Genomic DNA, 18,103 nt, shown 5'->3' on the forward strand with positions numbered 1-18,103 from the left:
ATTTCAGAGCATTTAGAAGAAATGCTTATCGCAAGACTGCAGTCTGGTATAGATTTCGCAATACAGCTTGACGAAAGCACCGATATTGCAAATTGTGCTACACTTTTAGTTTATATCAGATACGTGTGGCAAAATGATATGTTGGAAAACTTGTTATACTGTCTAAATATGGCATCGTACACAACAGGTGCAGATATATTGCTACAATGCAAGTGTGTCTTGTTGGAAAATAAAAATTAAACTTTAAAAACTGTACAGGGATTAAAAGTGATTGAGCAGTGAAAATGACCGGGAAGAATAGCGGTGTTATCAAAAGATTTTTGGATGGAGTCGATAACAGTGCAGTTTGGAATCACTGTGTCATACACCGACAAGCTCTGGTATCAAAGGGACTTTCCGAGAATCTAAAGGAAGTGTTGAAAAGTGCACTTGAAATTGTAAATTTTATAAAAGGAAGCTCATTTAACAGTAAAGTATTTGAAATTTTCTGTTCAGAGATTGGGGCGAAATACACTCACTTACTGTATCACACAGATTTTCATTGGTTATATGACATAAGAACTGAGCTTCATATATTTTAAGTAGAAAGAAATAATCCTTTGTCTCTACTTTATGAAGATGATATATTGATTACCAAACTGGCTTACCTACCTGATCGTTTTCGGCCTTACTAATGAGTCAAACATGAAACTTCAAGGAAAACGCGGCAACATATCTCAATATATTGAAGGTTTTCAGAAAATGTTGAGGGTATGGCAAGGAAGACTTAAAATGATCATCCTACCTATTAATGTTTCCTACACTGTTACAACACATCGTTGAAAATGTTGTCGACGACAACATATTACCAGAATTAAAACTCGAGATTTTGTCACATCTCACTTTCCTGTCTCAAAGCTTTGATAATTATTTTCCTGAAGTGAAATTTGAACCATTTAAGAAAAATCTTTGGATTAGAAAATCCATTTAGTTTCTAAAGTCCTGAATTAATAATTGAGTTAGACTTGTTACCTGAAGATGAAGCTGAATTGCTGCCTCATAGTTGTTCCTTTACGCTTAAAAACGATTTTGAGAAATTAAATTTGCGCTCATTTTGGGCTAAGAACAAAGGGGAATTTTCACTAAGTAAAAAGGCTATTCTATTACTATTGCCTTTCACAACTTCTTACTTGTGTGAACTGGAATCTTTCACATTAACTCAATTAAAGACTAAAAGGACAGAAACAGGCTCAACACTGCACCTGATATCCGTGTAACATTGACTTCTTGTGTGTTCCCAAATGGAAACAGCTGCTTATGAATAAACAAGCACATCCATCTCATTTTTCTTTTAATATTACGTAGCCACTGAACAATTACAGTGCAGTAGTTAACCCCTTAGGTGAAGAAGAATTATTTGGTAATCTGTGTTGTCAAGTATATGAGGACTGAGGAGATTATGTAAAGAATAGGCCAGACCATTCAGCGTGGATGTCTGTAGGTAAAGGGAAAATGAACCGTAACCAGAGAGAAGGATCCAAATACGTACAGAAAAGTGTAAATCACAACAACTTATGATGTAGAATAATATATGTAACGCATGTCGTGTTATACCGAAAGAAGTTTTATATCAAATTTAAAATATTGTCGATGTCTAATGTAAATCTGTTGTTGGCTTTTTCATAAGGCTATAGCCTAGCTCGCAAAGTAATAAATATTTAGACTAGTCTTTTCTCGTATTATCTTCCAGGCTGCGGCGCTTTTGGTAAATTCAAGTTCCTTTAAACATTTCTAAAGGACCTTGGGTAAATTCACATAACTGTATATTTACCAAATGATGAGCGATACAAAATTTATCATTTTTTTATTATTAACCTTGTTAAATAAACATAATTGTACATTAACTAATTGAATAATATTGCAAAATTTTCCATTTTTTTTTTTTTCAAAACTGGGGATTCAGATTATTTTCAGATCTATCATGAAGCATTTAACATAACCTTAAATATATCCCGTTCTTTAATCAGTCAATACATACTTTATTTCCTAACAAACAAATATTTACTGGAACCAAGATGTGAACACTGTAGGTTCTGGAGCTTAATCAGTAAATATATTCTTTATTTCCTAACAAACTTAAATATTTTACTGGAACAAAGATATGTATACTGTAGTTTCAAGAGCATTCAATTATGCGACCCCAAAACTATACAATAAGCTCCCACTAGACATCCGAAAGACTGAAGATATTAAGGCTTTTAAGAGGAAACTGAGGACTTTCTTGCTTTCTAAGTGCTTCGATAATGTAGATTTGACAATAAGGGGGCAATATGTGGCGTGAAATGCTAAATGACATGGAATGTATGTTCCCTGAAGTATAGGACCAGAAGAGCAGCCCTTAAAGTAAATTTTATTAACTGGATACTTCACAGCAAATGGTCATGCTATATTTCAAACTACTTGTAACGTCAGGATAGGGAAATGCAGGACCCAGTCCTAGGGAAATGCAGGACCCAGTCCTGGGGAAATGTCAGTGCTACGTGTGAAGAGTCTTCGATCCTAAAATTTCCTTTTGGAGATTAACTAATATTCTAACATCAAAAGGTCATCGACGGAGGAAAGTAACATTTGCCAAAATCAAATATAGCCTACGATTCTGGAATACCAAGTTTTATAAATTCTTCATGAAATGAAAAATAAGCAAAATTATGAATACAGTTAATCATTTGGGACACCTCAATGAATTACAGACAGACTAATAATATATAGGTTGTTTTTTCATACTACACCTGTTTTCTAAAACACATTAGTACCCAAGTACTGAGAATAGTTATTTATATTCAAGCACAGGAGAGGACATGATACATGAATTTCCCACGATTGAGAAATTCAACTAGCAAATGCCACACGGTCAAAGGACAATTAATTATCATAAAAATATCTGGCGTTACTTACCGTATAACCCAGTCTAGAAGTGTAAGGTCTAGAAGCCCCGTCCAGACGAGAGGTAGTTGCCCGCCGTAAAAACACGTACAATTGCTTGCCGTGCAAACACTGTTAACACTAACAAATGTCACAATGTACTGCTTCAACTGTTTGGGCAGGAGCGAAGATGACGTCAGAATCGAGAAACTACGGGCAAATCTGGATTCCAACTGCTAGTTTGATAGTTTGTTTAGAGTATGTTTAAAGGTTTAAAGGCAGCTCATGAATGGCAGGGGCAAGGGACAGTGACATTGCCTATCGAGCAGGACAATGCCCTAGAGACTGACCATATACACATTAGGATCAGCGCCCAAGCCCCTCTCCACACAAGCTAGGACCAAGGGGGGGGGGGGGGGGGTCAGGCAATGGCTGTTGTTGTCCCCCCTCCCCCCATCCTTAGCTCACAAGGATGGTGAGGTTGCAGCGACCAAATGAACTAACGAGTTTGAGAGGGACTCGAACCCCAGTCTGGCGTTCACCTGTCAGGGACGCTACCACATCAGCCACCACATCCCTTCCACACGAAGTTGACCTACGGAAATCTATTGCATCAGTTACAAATTTCCATTATACACTTCGTTAAATGCGGATGATATTTTAATTGATAAATTGGAAAGGTAAGAATATGGGTATATCCTAATCAAGTGTACATTACATTAATTATTGTATTTTTATAGAAAAAATAAATGCAATATTTTCTCAGATATATAACTTACATGGATCAGTTATATTATAGAATTTAATATTTTGTTGAGTAACTTATATATATATATATATATATATATATATATATATATATATATATATATATATATATATATATACTGTATATATACAGTATATATATATATATATATATATATATATATATAATTATTTTTCATATGAAATCTAGATAAATGGCCTTAAAGTTTTAAAACTAAATCTTACTAAAATAGTTCATTTTTCAAAAGTTTGCCTTTGTTAGTAAGAATGTTTTTAACAGTTTCATAGTCGATACGCACAAGTAGCCTGCATCCTTTTCAATAGAAATTATCATTGCGTATGCGCACCTTTTAGTGGGAAAGCCCCCCCCCCCCCCCTTAACCCCACCCTCCCCGTCCCCAATTGTTCGATCTGGTAAACCCTGCTAAAGAAGCGAGTAATATACTTTCAACGGGCAATGCTCGGCGAGGATCTTCCCCTTGTGAGGACGTAAGTTTGCCCCCTAAGTCTTTGCCTGTGATATGAGTAGCTGTGGAACACAGCAACATCTGGAAGGACTGTTTGTTGTTAGATCCTTTTCTTAAAGACCCTTCCACACGAGGGGGCAAATGCACGGTGGACAGACACTGTTACCAGTTTTGAGATATGGGTAGCGCTCACGAGTGTTCTTCTTTGTCAGCATCTTTTCCCACTTCTATGTGGGGTCGATGTTTCTGGCCAGCTTTCTCCATCTACCTCTGTCCCACACTTCATCACCGATTAATCCCTTTGATCGAAGGTCATCCTTGATACAGTCCATCCACCTTCGCTTTGGTCTCCCTCTCCTTCTCGTTCCCTGTACCTCCATTTCCATCACTCTCCTCCCAATATACTGTTTATCTCCTCTCATGACGTGACCATACCACCTCAGTCTACTTTCTTGGATCTTATCTGATAGTTCTCTAACTCCTGTGGTACCCCTAATTACCTCATTCCGTATCTTATCTCTTCTTGTCACCCCACACATCCATCTCAACATTCTCATCTCTGCCACATCCAGTTTCTTCTCTTCTGTCATCTTTATTGCCCACGTCTCCGGTCCATACATCATTGCCGGTCTCACAACTGTCCTGTGTACTTTACCTTTCACCTTAACCCCTATTTTCCTGTCGCATAGTACTCCACGCACTTTTTTCCAATTCTTCCATACTGCTTGTATTCTGTGGTTTATTTTTGTCCCCATCAAAAACGAGGAAACCACGGACAAATCATTAGTGTCCGTGCCCGTTGTTAAGGCACTGGATGGGCGCTGGCTAGGGACCATGTTACCCACGGTCCAGATATACCAGGTCAGCCAGACAGCGTACCGATTTTAAGCCTCTTCTGCGCATCTACGTCATCTGAAGGGGCTTAGTGTTGGAGAGACCCATTAAGAACGTAGATCTATCACACAGTCAATGTAAATAAAACAACATTTTACCTTTGGAAAATATTTCATTAAGTTATAACTTTCATTTTTTTTCTTCGGGCCTCCCTGCATGGTTGTCCTTGAGGTTTTATATACTTTATCAAATTATTAAGATATCGCATTCGAAAATATACCGATATCTTAACAAAAAAAAAAAAAAACAATAACATCGTCAGGAACTTCAATACCAGACTGTTTTAATTCTAAATAAAGCTTTTTAAAACAATTTACTCCCTCCATGAGAGCTTCCCCGTGTACAGCATTAAAAATCTCCCGCATTATTAATAACTGTGAAAAAAAAAAACTGACTAGAAGGTGCATGTAATTCCCCCCGAATAACACATGCTATCCAAGTATAATTCCTTAGCATTTCTTCAGTCTTATTTCCAAACTCGGGATATTTTACACAAAATTTTTTTACATTATATCCACCAATGTATTGAAGAACTTCTTCCTCAATTACTCCCCCAATATCTCTCTTTATTTCTTTATTTGCTCTCAAAAGGTCTTCTTACTCGTCTAAAGCATCTTTCTCTAAATCAAAATCTAAATTTCTGAATATCTGCGTTGTTAGGCATATTTCTAACGCTAAGTCCCTTTCTTTCGTGATACATTCATCGTCTTTGGCTGATTCATGAGATTTTTTAACAGTGGTGATATTACACTTTTCACTTAATACTTTAATTTCCTTTCCTAGTAACATTTTTTTTTAGCCAAAATTTAAAGTTCACAGCATAGTGCCCTCCCATTTGCCTTAAACACCCAAAGAAATGTTCAAGGCAATCTTTATTTAGTCTTTGTGTAAGTACCTAGTAACCTAGACTTCATGACATCTTTGTAATCGCCTGGTTTAAAATTGTCCGTATTAATGGAATAGTACTGGTATTCTGTTTAATCTTGCCATTCCAGTGAAAAATCTGAATATCAAAAGTAAGTAGAAAATAGTTTTGCATTAATTCTTTGATACTCTTATATAAATATATAAATATATAAATATATATATATATATATATATATATATATATATATATATATATATATATATATATATATATATATATATATATACAGTACATATATATATATACATATATATATATATATACAGTACGTATATATATATATATATATACAGTACGTATATATATATATATATATATATATATATATATATATATATATATATATATATATATATATATGAAATGTCCCGCTTTAACATGCAAAATCTGGTCACATTGGCCATAAATAAAAGGGCAATACATGATATTTATACACCAAACCTACACTGGCAATTTAAAAGGTCAAAACTCAGTTTGCGTTGCAACAGGGACTGGAAATTTTCAGAAAATCTATAGAAGGCAAAAAGATAAACAATTAAAGAAATATTTCATAACAAGTTTGTGCAAAAGAATATGGGTAGTCAAAAATATATTAAGAGATTAACCTAATATTGGTCCCTCAGAATCGAAAACTATTTTAATAGAACCACTGTGTACAGGGTTGATGATTGAAAAATGATAATCATAATAAATTTAATTTATGAGAGAGAGAGAAAGAGAGAGAGAGAGAGAGAGAGAGAGAGAGAGAGAGAGAGAGAGAGAGAGAGAGAGAGAGAGAGAGAGAGCATGTCTGAAGTTAATTTCTTCTTATTGCACTCTGAACATTTCGACTAATACTACTCCAATCGAATCGAATCTGAAGCTGCATCAGCCTGAATATGTTGTTTCTCTCTTTCGATCCCCAAACAACCTCCAACTGAAAGAAGTACATTTAAAACCTTCTCCATTTTTTCCAGGTGGCATCCACGTCCTGGACGATCAACTTCTTACGGCTAGCACATTTTAACGAAGACAATCCAGTCCTCCAAGAAATGAATCCTGGAAAGAAGAAAAGATTGCAATTCAGGGTAAGTTCAGGGAATTATGCTTCTTCTATAATTAGTAATATATTTTCTTTTTTAATTGCAAAGCAAAGTACAGTCATATCGAGCACCAGAACAGGAGCGTTTGAATCACAAAACCAAGCAAGGCTGAGTATTTCAATCCTTGCTATACGTCCTGTCACTAAAAGGGAAATTCTTTTCTGACTACTGACTACTTATTACTGGTCACGAAACACTTTATAGTATTTCTAGTAGGTATACGGTTATATAGGCCTTCAGATTCCTAACCCTACCCCCACCAACAAGAAAATTATTATCTTCACTTCAGAAATCAATTATTATAGGCTCTGGGGGTGTCTGTATACATTTCCCTTTTACAGCTAAACCATGCATTTTCCTTTTTCATATGATGGGGACATTAAAAAAAGTTGGGTAGAGCTTTTTCACCTGATACGTTTTTTTCTTTAGAGCTCAATATGCAATTTTAGTTGAGAGCTACTAGGCTGAAATGCTAGTATTCAGGTTTGACGGAATAACCAACTAGGAAACAGTCTTAGAGTGAAAGATTATCTTAATTTATCATGTTAAGACATAGCTGACACATAAATAACGTTTTAATGTCACTTACAGGATTTTTTCGACTTTCCAATTTGAAACCCACCAAAAGTTTGAAAGTCTCCCGAGATACTATTATTTAAGCTGAAGAGAACAAAATTTGTGGAAAACATCCTTCTGGGGTCCTTTCATAAAAAAAAAAAAAAAAAAAAAAAATCCAATCTTAAATTTCAGTAGTGTATGGTCGGTGAGGGAATAAATGTTAGGGGTAGCTATGGATGGTTTGGGCATGCTCTTTGCACTCCCCAAGAGAGATTAGTCGACTAAACGTTTAGCTAGGCTCCACAAGGCATTAGGAGAGTTGGAAGACCCAGGCCCACTTGGCTGAGGACTATGAAGCGTGAAGTAGGAGATGATGAATGGAGAATTATAGATTTAAAAGCTCAAGATAGAGACAACTGGCAAAATCTAACCCTTTGCGTCAATAGGCGTAGGAGATGATGATGAAATTTTCCCCTACCCCCAAAAACAAATTTTCACTAATCCTATTAGGTGGCTCTAATTCATAGAATGATCCATATATGACATTAATCTTGTGGTCTTGGTATAGGTTTTTGATGTCCAGGTTTGTATTATACTGAATTTTTTTAATTAGGCGCATTTGCACCGACTCGCAGCGGTGCCCTTTTAGCTCGGAAAAGTTTCCTGCTATCTGATTGGTTATAATTATCTTGTCCAACCAATCAGTGAGCAGGAAACTTTTCCGAGCTAAAAGGGCATCACTGCGAGTCCGTGCAAATCTGCCTCACTAAAATGAATTGACTATAGGAACTGTTGTAACGTTTTTGGGTTGACTTAATTTGCACGAGTTTAAAATGGTCGCCAAATATGCTATTGGGAGTATAAATCTTCATGTATGTCTGTCTGCAAATCCAATTACTCCAACCTACTTTGAAGGGTTTGCTTTGTTCATTTTGAAATATGCTCTTTTTGTTCTCGCAAACAAAACATTTGATGTGGATTTCAACATCTGCTTGTACTGTACCACTTGTGGGTAATCTGTCAATAATCTAATACAACAGTTGTGGGTTTTAAAGATGTTAAGTTCTTTCTCTTCCTCTAATTCTTATATCGAAAAAAATTTAAATGATAATTAGAGTTCAATGAAAAAATCAACATCAAATGCTATTATCTATTATAAAGGCAACACTACTTATCGAATCTTAAGTTGGAATTGCATCTATATTTTTCTGAATGATAATGTTTAAGTGTTTTGTAGTAACCTATTTATCAATATTTTATTCTATTATTTATAATTAATTCCTTACTACTAATTGAATCTAAGGTTGTACTTTAATTGCATCTACTTTCTTTTCTGAATTTGGATGTCTAAGTGTTTTATAGTAACCTATTTATCAACATTTTATGCTATTATCTATTATTAATGCCTTACTACTCATTTGATTTAATGTTGTACTGTAATGGCATCTACTTTCATTTCTGAATTGTGATGTCTAAGTGTTTTGTAGTAACCTATCCATCAACATATAATGCTATTATCTATTATTGATGCCTTGCTACTCATTAAATCTAAGGTTGTACTGTAATTGCATCCACGATCCCTTTCTGAATTCTGATGCCTGTTTCAAACTAACCTATTTTCGTTTCACTCGTGTTAATTCTACAAACAGACTTACTATTACTGTATATGCATATTGAAGGTTACTATCATAATTGAAAGCAAACTGATTTGTAAATGATAATAATTATTTTCTTTGCAGGTAAAATATGGGGCTAAGCAAGACGCAGCTTACAAGCTCTATCCTCCTCCCGAAGACAGAACAGAATTTCTTAAGACATTCAAATCAAGTCTAAGAGTCATCATTGTCAGGCATCCATTTACTAGGTATGTGGCACAGCTGTTTCATTCAAGTTACAATGCCAATATTCATTTGATTACGCTACTAAAAACTCTGATCCCGCTGTCGGTAAGATAAATCCAGACATTAATGTATTAGAATATATGGCTTATTTGAAATATATATATATATATATATATATATATATATATATATATATATATGTGTGTGTGTGTGTGTGTGTGTGTGTATGTGTGTTTACGCATGTAAGTTATTCGTTTATATATATACATATATATATATGTGTGTGTGTGTGTGTATGTATGTGTGTTTGTGTGTGTATACTGTATGTAGGTCTCAATTTGTCATAAACTAATCTAATTCCAAAACCACTGCTACTATTAATGTGTAAAATCTAATTTCCAAAAATAAGTTTTGATGTTTTTTATTTTCAGTCTATCAAAAAATAATCTAACTCAAAAGCCACTCTTACATTGGTAAGAGTGGCTTTTGAGTTAATGTGTAGAATTTCATCAAGAAAATAGGGAAAAATTTTATATTTAGAGCATCATCTTTTACAGGATCCTCTCAGCTTATAGGGACAAAATGTTAAAAGTCGATCCTCATCCCAAAGAGTATCACTACCGCGACCTCCAGCTTCAAATCATAGCCAAATACAGACCAGTCGACAGCCCGGAATCTTCCATGTTTCCAACCTTCTCTGAGTTTGTCGAGTACATCCTGGACTCCACGAAGACTCTGGTCACGGCGATGGATTGGAGGAAGAACGTAAGTCTTGTGAAAGGAGCTTAGTAATCACCAATAGTCATACTGTGATAAGAAAGAGTAATGTTGACATTTAACCTTTCACTACAGAATCAATGTTCCTATAGTTTACGTTATATTCTATGCATAAAGCTTATATTCTCAGATATATGATTATGTATTATTTTTTTTTTTATAGTTTTAATCGGATTTTTAATAAAAGGTAAAATACGGAGACGGAGAGCCTACTTTCTTGTATGTGTGTATATATGCACACAGTATATATATATACACACACACACACATATATATATATATATATATATATATATATATATATATAAATACAGTATATATATATATATATATATATATATATATATATATATATATATATGTGTGTGTGTGTGTATCTATATATATATATATATATATATATATATATATATATATATATATATATATATATATATTAATAGTTATATAAATACGTATACATATGTATAGATAGACAGATAGATAGATAAATGGGTTGGTTCAGCCGCTCGTCACCTGTTGAAATACTACCACTATGGCGTTACAGGAGCCTTTATGAACTCTAGCTACGGTTCTTCCTTTAGTTTCAAACTTTTTCATTCACATTGAAGAGTTTAACGACTGTAACTGTTCAGTGGCTAATTTAACCATATGATAACAGTATAAGACTCCTTTGCTATAGCAACGAGCCTATATCTTAAGCAAAGAACTTTGAAATCAGATAAATGTTCTCGAACCTTTGATAGTCCTCTATACTATGGCCTTCTACTATCTTACTTTACTTACTTTGATGGCTGTTTTCAGGTCCCATACAGCAGGGGAACCCCAATCTCTACAGGACCTCCACTGTCGTTATGTCTTGTTCGTTCAGAGTATTCAACGTTTCATATTACGTATTGCTCATTTACTGTTGAATCGCCACTGTCATACGACTCATGGAATAAGAAAGTTAGAGTTCTCTAGTTTAAGGGGACACTCAATTATAGTTTTCTTCCTATTTGATTTTTACCTTGTCCTCCATATAGCTGAGTAATAGACAGGCATAAATAAAAAGGAACAAGGATTCCTGGGGGTTTATCATGCTGTGGCCCTTTTCCTCATCTATCTCAATATATTCATCTTTGCTCTACATTTTCAAAAGTATTAACTATAATTATAATTATCTCTAATTTATATTCATAGTCTTTTTCATATAGCTATTGGTATTATTATACAGAAGTTTGCTTTTAAGTATGATGTAGCTTTTTATCGGTTTTATATATTTGTCTTGTTGAAGATATTAAGCTAAATCCCAGATTGGTTTATCATTCGATTTACTGAATCATTTAACAACTAAATGATAATATTATTGAATTGGAAATGGCCTCCTTACAGTACGACATTCAATTATTTACAGAAACTTTGGTGTCTCAAATGTCACTCACCAGAGCTCCTCATTCTAGCGTAAGAAAAATCATTCCTTTTAATTGTGATACCATTCCTAGGCTAAAGGGGATGGCAGTGGATCTAAAAAATAAGTTCATTATTTCTCATAAGTCTTGTTATGAATATATATGTAATGAGGTGCAAGTCATAAAGGTTCGTAACAGGCATGAAAATTTTTAGTTAGGATCTCTCTATCATAACTGTTCCTTAGATGGTATTATTTTAGGCATTATCTTTACCATAATGGTTAACATACAGACAAATGACAAAAAAATATCTTTTTGTTTGTTGGAAATGTCAATAATCAATATTAATCTAAGTAGAATTCTATATATGTTACTGAAAGCAATAGCATATAATTCATTACTTTATCTTTGCCTACATTTACTCAGTAATAAAACATAATCTAGCAAACTTTTACTCACCAGTTTCACTTTCCCAAGTATACTCATTTATGTTCTTTTTGGGAACCTTTAATATCTTACCATTAAATCCCTTTCCAAATGCATTGCTATAAGGGTCACTCCATTCTCATTTACTCCATAAACTTCATATTTTGTATCATCTTCCTTTGTTTTCAAATTTGTTAGCACAACCACCCTCTCATGTAGGCCTACTCCAAAATAGCCAGGTACAGATCAAGACGACCTAAAAAGATTTTTTTTCACTCATTGCTTTCCATACTTACACAATTTAACTCCTGCCATACTATGCGTCTTCTTAGTACACACACACACACACACACACATATATATATATATATATATATACATATACATATATATATAGATAAATATATATATATACATATATATACATATATATATATATATATATATATTATATATATATTATATATACATATATTATATATATTATATATATATTATATATATATATATATATATATACACACACACATTATCTATGTGCTTGTGCAGGTGTTGTAAGGCATGTGAGTGCGTATGTGTGCTTATTTGTATGTTCACATGCATGTATGCATTATGAAAACACAAATCGAACTATAGTTTTTTATTCAGCTACTCAATAATCGCAATATTTCTGTTGTTTTTTCAGGTTCACTGCTGGACTCCATATTGGGCCCAATGTAATGTCTGTGGTGCGGACTACAATGTGATCATCAAGCTGGAGACAATGACTGAAGATGAAAGATTCTTGATTACTCTGTCAAATCTTGAAGAACTTAGAGAGGTGAGGGATCTCCCTGGCAGTATTAACAATAATTGCAAAACTAGAATATTCTTTAACGGCACCAAATTCCATTTATCATTATACTAATGTACAGTAGGCTACCAATTAAAAATAACGGCTAAATATACAGACACAGATTATCCCCCCCCCCCAACCCCTTCCTAAACCACAACCCCACTCACTAGGATATGACTACCTCCTACACCCCGTACCCTGGGAACGGGGAGAGACAGAGTAGTTATACGTTTGGCAATGCTGCTGGGCGTGACAGGAAGGATACACACACACACACACTCACACTCACACACACACACACACACACACACATATATATATATATATATATATATGTACAGTAAATACACACACACACACACACACACACATATATATATATATATATATATGATAGATTCAAACATTGCAATCCAAAATTTCTCATTCATTTTTCCAGGTTATGATGAAGAAAGTTTGAGAGAGAAAATGTATTCTTCTGTTATTTTTTGTAGCATCCCCCGAGAGAAAACAAGACAATCTATTAAATGTTATATTTTAGATACTATCATAGTTAAGTAAAAAGATGGTGTTCATCTTTTTTTCCATAAGCAATTGGGTATAAACACTAAGGAACTACCCTGTGCAACATAGCAGTTTACCACTCATTGAACTATCTTATTTTGTTGTAGTTCATTTAAACTTCAAACGACTAACAAATCGTTTGCTTTGCTTCCAGTTGCAATCTCCTTCCATTGGTTGTCAATTGTTGTTGCGGAAATTCTAAATTTGTTTATAGCTAGTTGCACGCTCTCTCTCTCTCTCTCTCTCTCTCTCTCTCTCTCTCTCTCTCTCTATTTATTCTCGAACCGGATAAGACGGGTCACATGGTGTGCCCTTCAATATCCTCTATACTACTGTCTACTCATGCAGCTAATTAGTTGCTTGATCGTTTGTCGATTGTTGTTGGTCGCAGCTAATATGGGGAGAGAAGAGAGTAGAGAGAGAACTCATTGTTTAAGCGTTAATTGCCCTTTCAAACTGTATACCATCATGAGAAGAGGGTTTCGATAATTTACTTGTCATACTATATGCACATGATGTGGTTTAGCCTTGAAAACAAGATCATTGCATATGCAGATAATGCTACTCTTTGCTTCAATTCCTTCTCCTAAATGTAGACCTATGTTTGCAAATCCCTTAATAGAAATCAAGGTAATATTTGTGCAGGATGCAATTGTTGGGCATGGAGATGAACCCAAATAAAACTCAAATATGCTTGTAACTAGGTAAAGGACAGTGGCTCCTCAACATGCAATTCTTCAACTATATACAACTCATTTAAAATTATGTGTGATTCTTGATTGCAAATTTATTTTTGAGAAATACATTCGGTCTTTTTCTTCTTCGATTACAAAAACAAATGTGCTTCCTAAGAACGTCTTTTAAGATTTCCGGTGATTATTGTATCCTCGGGAAATTTTTGAATGCATTAATAACACCTTTTTTCGATAACTATTCGCCTGTCTGATCCTTAGCTGACTCCCATCATCCTGTTAGGGATGTTAGGATCATGAATAAGTCATTCGAACAGTATGAAGTTTTTCACAGTGTTAAAATGCCTTGTCTTAAGGAACCAATTTATCTTTTCTATGAATAAAGGCCCAGATCATATACAAAATAACATAATCCTTTGTTTGATCGACAATTATGAACTTTAGAATTACATAAATTCATACATTTCAATACGTTACCAAGACTGCGTCATTATTTGTTACTGTTACTGCTGCTATTTATACCTAAACGTTTTCTTTCAACTTTAAAAGATAATGAAAACGTATATCTTATGTGTGACTGTTTAATCTTTATATTCAAAATACATTTATTTTCGTAATGTAATATATCTTAGGGCTCAGTAGGGCTTTATACAAATTCCAATCAATAACATAAAAAAAAAATATACGTTGCCTTTGAAATGTTAATGATTCTCTCTATGTTTGAAATCATTCCAGATTTTCATAGGTTCCTATTAATAACAAAAAGGAATTTAGTTAGTGAAAATAGCAGATTTCGGTCACTTTTAAACATCAGAAAATATTCAAAACTATCATTATTGAATGTTTGGGAAAGGTACAACACTAAGATTATATCACAAAGACCAATCATAAGAGTTATTAATATCATAAGGTTGATTGATTCCTCATACTCATAGATAATTTGTATTTGGGAAAACAATCTTACATTTTTCAAGGGGAAAAACTATAATTCTGTGAAAGTGGCGTTATTATCAAATGTCATATTTGACTCATTCGAACCATTCCCCTAAAATATCCTGTCTGTAACCGCTACAATGGACAATATTTGACCGCATCCTGTCTTGTATTTATGAAAAGTGTTGGAAAATTTATTTTTTCAGCTGGCTTAATCTAATTATTAATGTTGGTCTCTCTCTCTCTCTCTCTCTCTCTCTCTCTCTCTCTCTCTCTCTGCCTGCATATTAGGCTATTGGTTCTTTGTACCTAAATAAAACTAAAAAAAAATATATTGGTGACTCTCTCTCTCTCTCTCTCTCTCTCTCTCTCTCTCTCTCTCTCTGCCTGCATATTAGGCTATTGGTTCTTTGTATCGAAATAAAACTAAAAAGATAACTCTCTCTCTCTCTCTCTCTCTCTCTCTCTCTCTCTCTCTCTCTGCCTGCATATTAGGCTATTGGTTCTTTGTACCTAAATAAAACTAAAAAAAATATATTGGTGACTCTCTCTCTCTCTCTCTCTCTCTCTCTCTCTCTCTCTGCCTGCATGTTAGGCTATTGGTTCTTTGTATCGAAATAAAACTAAAAAGATAACTCTCTCTCTCTCTCTCTCTCTCTCTCTCTCTCTCTGCCTGCATATTAGGCTCTTGTTTCTTTGTATCGAAATAAAACTAAAAAAACTTATTAGTAACTCTCTCTCTCTCTCTCTCTCTCTCTCTCTCTCTCTCTCTCTCTCTCTCTGCAAATTACTGTTTCTTCGTATCTAAGTAAAACTAAAAAGATATACTTCCATCATATCATGCTTCCTCGTGTTGTAGAGTAGCCTAGTCACAATTTATGTTTTAATTTCCTTTATTTAATGTATCTCAAAATACATACGAATACTTTCTCGAGTTATTTAAGGATGGCATTACCCTACTTTTATGCATTACTAGTCTTTCATCTATAATTAATACCATAATCTTCTGTTACTTGTTTTGATAAGAATTTATCAAAACAAGGGAAGACATTTGAGGTGCTTTCTGTATTTCTAAACGACGTACTTTGTAGCTTTAAATTCATCATATGACTGTATTTCTGTTACTTCATACTAAAGTAAAGAGTAAAATATTTATAATAACCATATTTAGGTCACTCTTTCTAGAATAAAAGTTGCAGTATATACTTATGGGTATTTCCATACACATGCACACACACAAGCAGTAATACCGATTTATAGCTTCATATATTGCTTGTAAGTTGTGAATAAATTATTTACCTAGTAAACGGTGGTATATATATATATATATATATATGTATATATATATATATATATATATATATATATACCTGTATATATATAAATATATATATATATATATATATGTATATAATATATATATGTATATATATATATATATATATATATATATATATATATATATATATTTATATATATATATACACACGAGATGTTCTGGATTCCGGTTCTTGCCGTATATTCGATATGGCCCATCACGTCAGCAATGCACTTGGGTGCACATTACTTCAGCAATCTGACATTACCCAATCATTTTAGTTATCTGAACGTAGTAGAAGTAATAATTTGTGTAAAGAAAATTGAGTATCATCCCATAGTTGCAACATATGATTAATATTATCTGTTGAACCTTTTTCTTTTTATCAGCTAAAGTCCCAAGAGTGGAGGCATCTCAACAATACTACATCGAGCGACATTGCACCAGAATTCTACAGTCAGCTGTCCCGAACCCAGATCAAGCAGCTTTACCAGCGATATTTGCTCGACTTCTTGTTGTTCGACTATGATATTGACGACATCTACAAAGGCAACCATGAAGAATGATTTCTGGCTGAGGATTAAGGGTGTGTACAACTCTGACTAACCCTGAGGCCCACTTCACACGAGGCGATTGATTGAAGCTGTGCGTTTTCATCCGCGCGGATTAGATATTAATGAAAATCAATGAGGCCTTTCACACACTGGCGGCTCGGAAGAATTTCCAGGCGGTATTTTATCCGAGCGGTAGTGATTTGCTAGCCGCGAGCACTGTTATCCCCACCGTTCCAATGTAGCGGTATATAGAAATTACGAGGCCAATCGGGGAAAATCCTCTCGTCTCAACACATGCCTCCTAACGAGCGGAAATTTTTCCGTACGGAAAATATCCGCTTGTGTTAAGCAAGCCGGACACTTAGCCAAGACTCGAGAGTTCAGCGTTATCTAATGCTACACAAAATAAATTAAAAATGCATGAATATACTTGAACATACAAATAGTGATTTAGGCATTTTAGACCATAGCTTTTGTTTATTTCAATAACAAACGTAGGATACTGATAGGTACACCACAAAGCAGACCGTGACACAACCCCGTCAGCTAATCCCGAGTTTTAGCAGGAAACGGAAGGCAGATCTTATATAGTAACAGATAACGAGTTTCAAAATAGGGTGTGTCATCAGGTATCTTTAAGAATTCTTTATTACGCCCATGGAGGAGGTATCTCATAAGTAAAAATTCCAGTGATAAAAAAAAACTCATCTTTTTCACCAATTGTCTCATTTTCTCATCATAAAGCTGACCTCAAGCACGCCATCATTTGACTCCAATTGACCTTTCCAAACGATGATAGTTAAAATAAGTTGGCAGACTGCAAGTATTTTGATAAAATATTTAGAGTAGACTTAGGAAACAGAGGGAGGCTAATGATAATCATTTGACTTAGAAATATATTGGAGTGTCTTTTCCCGGGATAGATGATAAGCAAAAAACAAATAAATGGTAATACTAACAGGTGTTGGCAATAAGATAGAGCCACCCGAACCGTTTCTCTTATCAGAAGTAATGCAAACTGTCAAATTATATTTGTATTTTCAAAATGGTACCAGTAAATGCTTGTATAAGAAAATTTGGGATTTAGGGATATTCATACCATTAAAATGATGATTCTACGCTCATTGGAAGGAAACAGACGCCCCCAAATAGTACTTGACAATATGAATTATTA

The 18,103-nt window shown here is 34.1% G+C and overlaps 1 protein-coding gene across 1 annotated transcript in view; it reads left to right on the forward strand.

Annotated features, from left to right (window-relative positions):
- Nucleotides 1–17,875, forward strand: part of LOC137618060 (carbohydrate sulfotransferase 11-like) — a 36,530-nt gene extending 18,655 nt beyond the window's left edge. Inside the window, exons 3-7 of the mRNA XM_068348028.1 lie at nt 6,915–7,025; nt 9,338–9,462; nt 9,997–10,204; nt 12,719–12,853; nt 16,765–17,875. Coding sequence (XP_068204129.1) covers nt 6,915–7,025; nt 9,338–9,462; nt 9,997–10,204; nt 12,719–12,853; nt 16,765–16,941 — 756 coding nt within the window. The 3' untranslated portion in view covers nt 16,942–17,875. The remainder of the gene's footprint in view (nt 1–6,914; nt 7,026–9,337; nt 9,463–9,996; nt 10,205–12,718; nt 12,854–16,764) is intronic.
- Nucleotides 17,876–18,103: the final 228 nt, after the last annotated feature.

This window comes from Palaemon carinicauda, chromosome 24 (genome assembly GCF_036898095.1).
Source record: "Palaemon carinicauda isolate YSFRI2023 chromosome 24, ASM3689809v2, whole genome shotgun sequence".
NCBI lineage: Eukaryota > Metazoa > Arthropoda > Malacostraca > Decapoda > Palaemonidae > Palaemon > Palaemon carinicauda.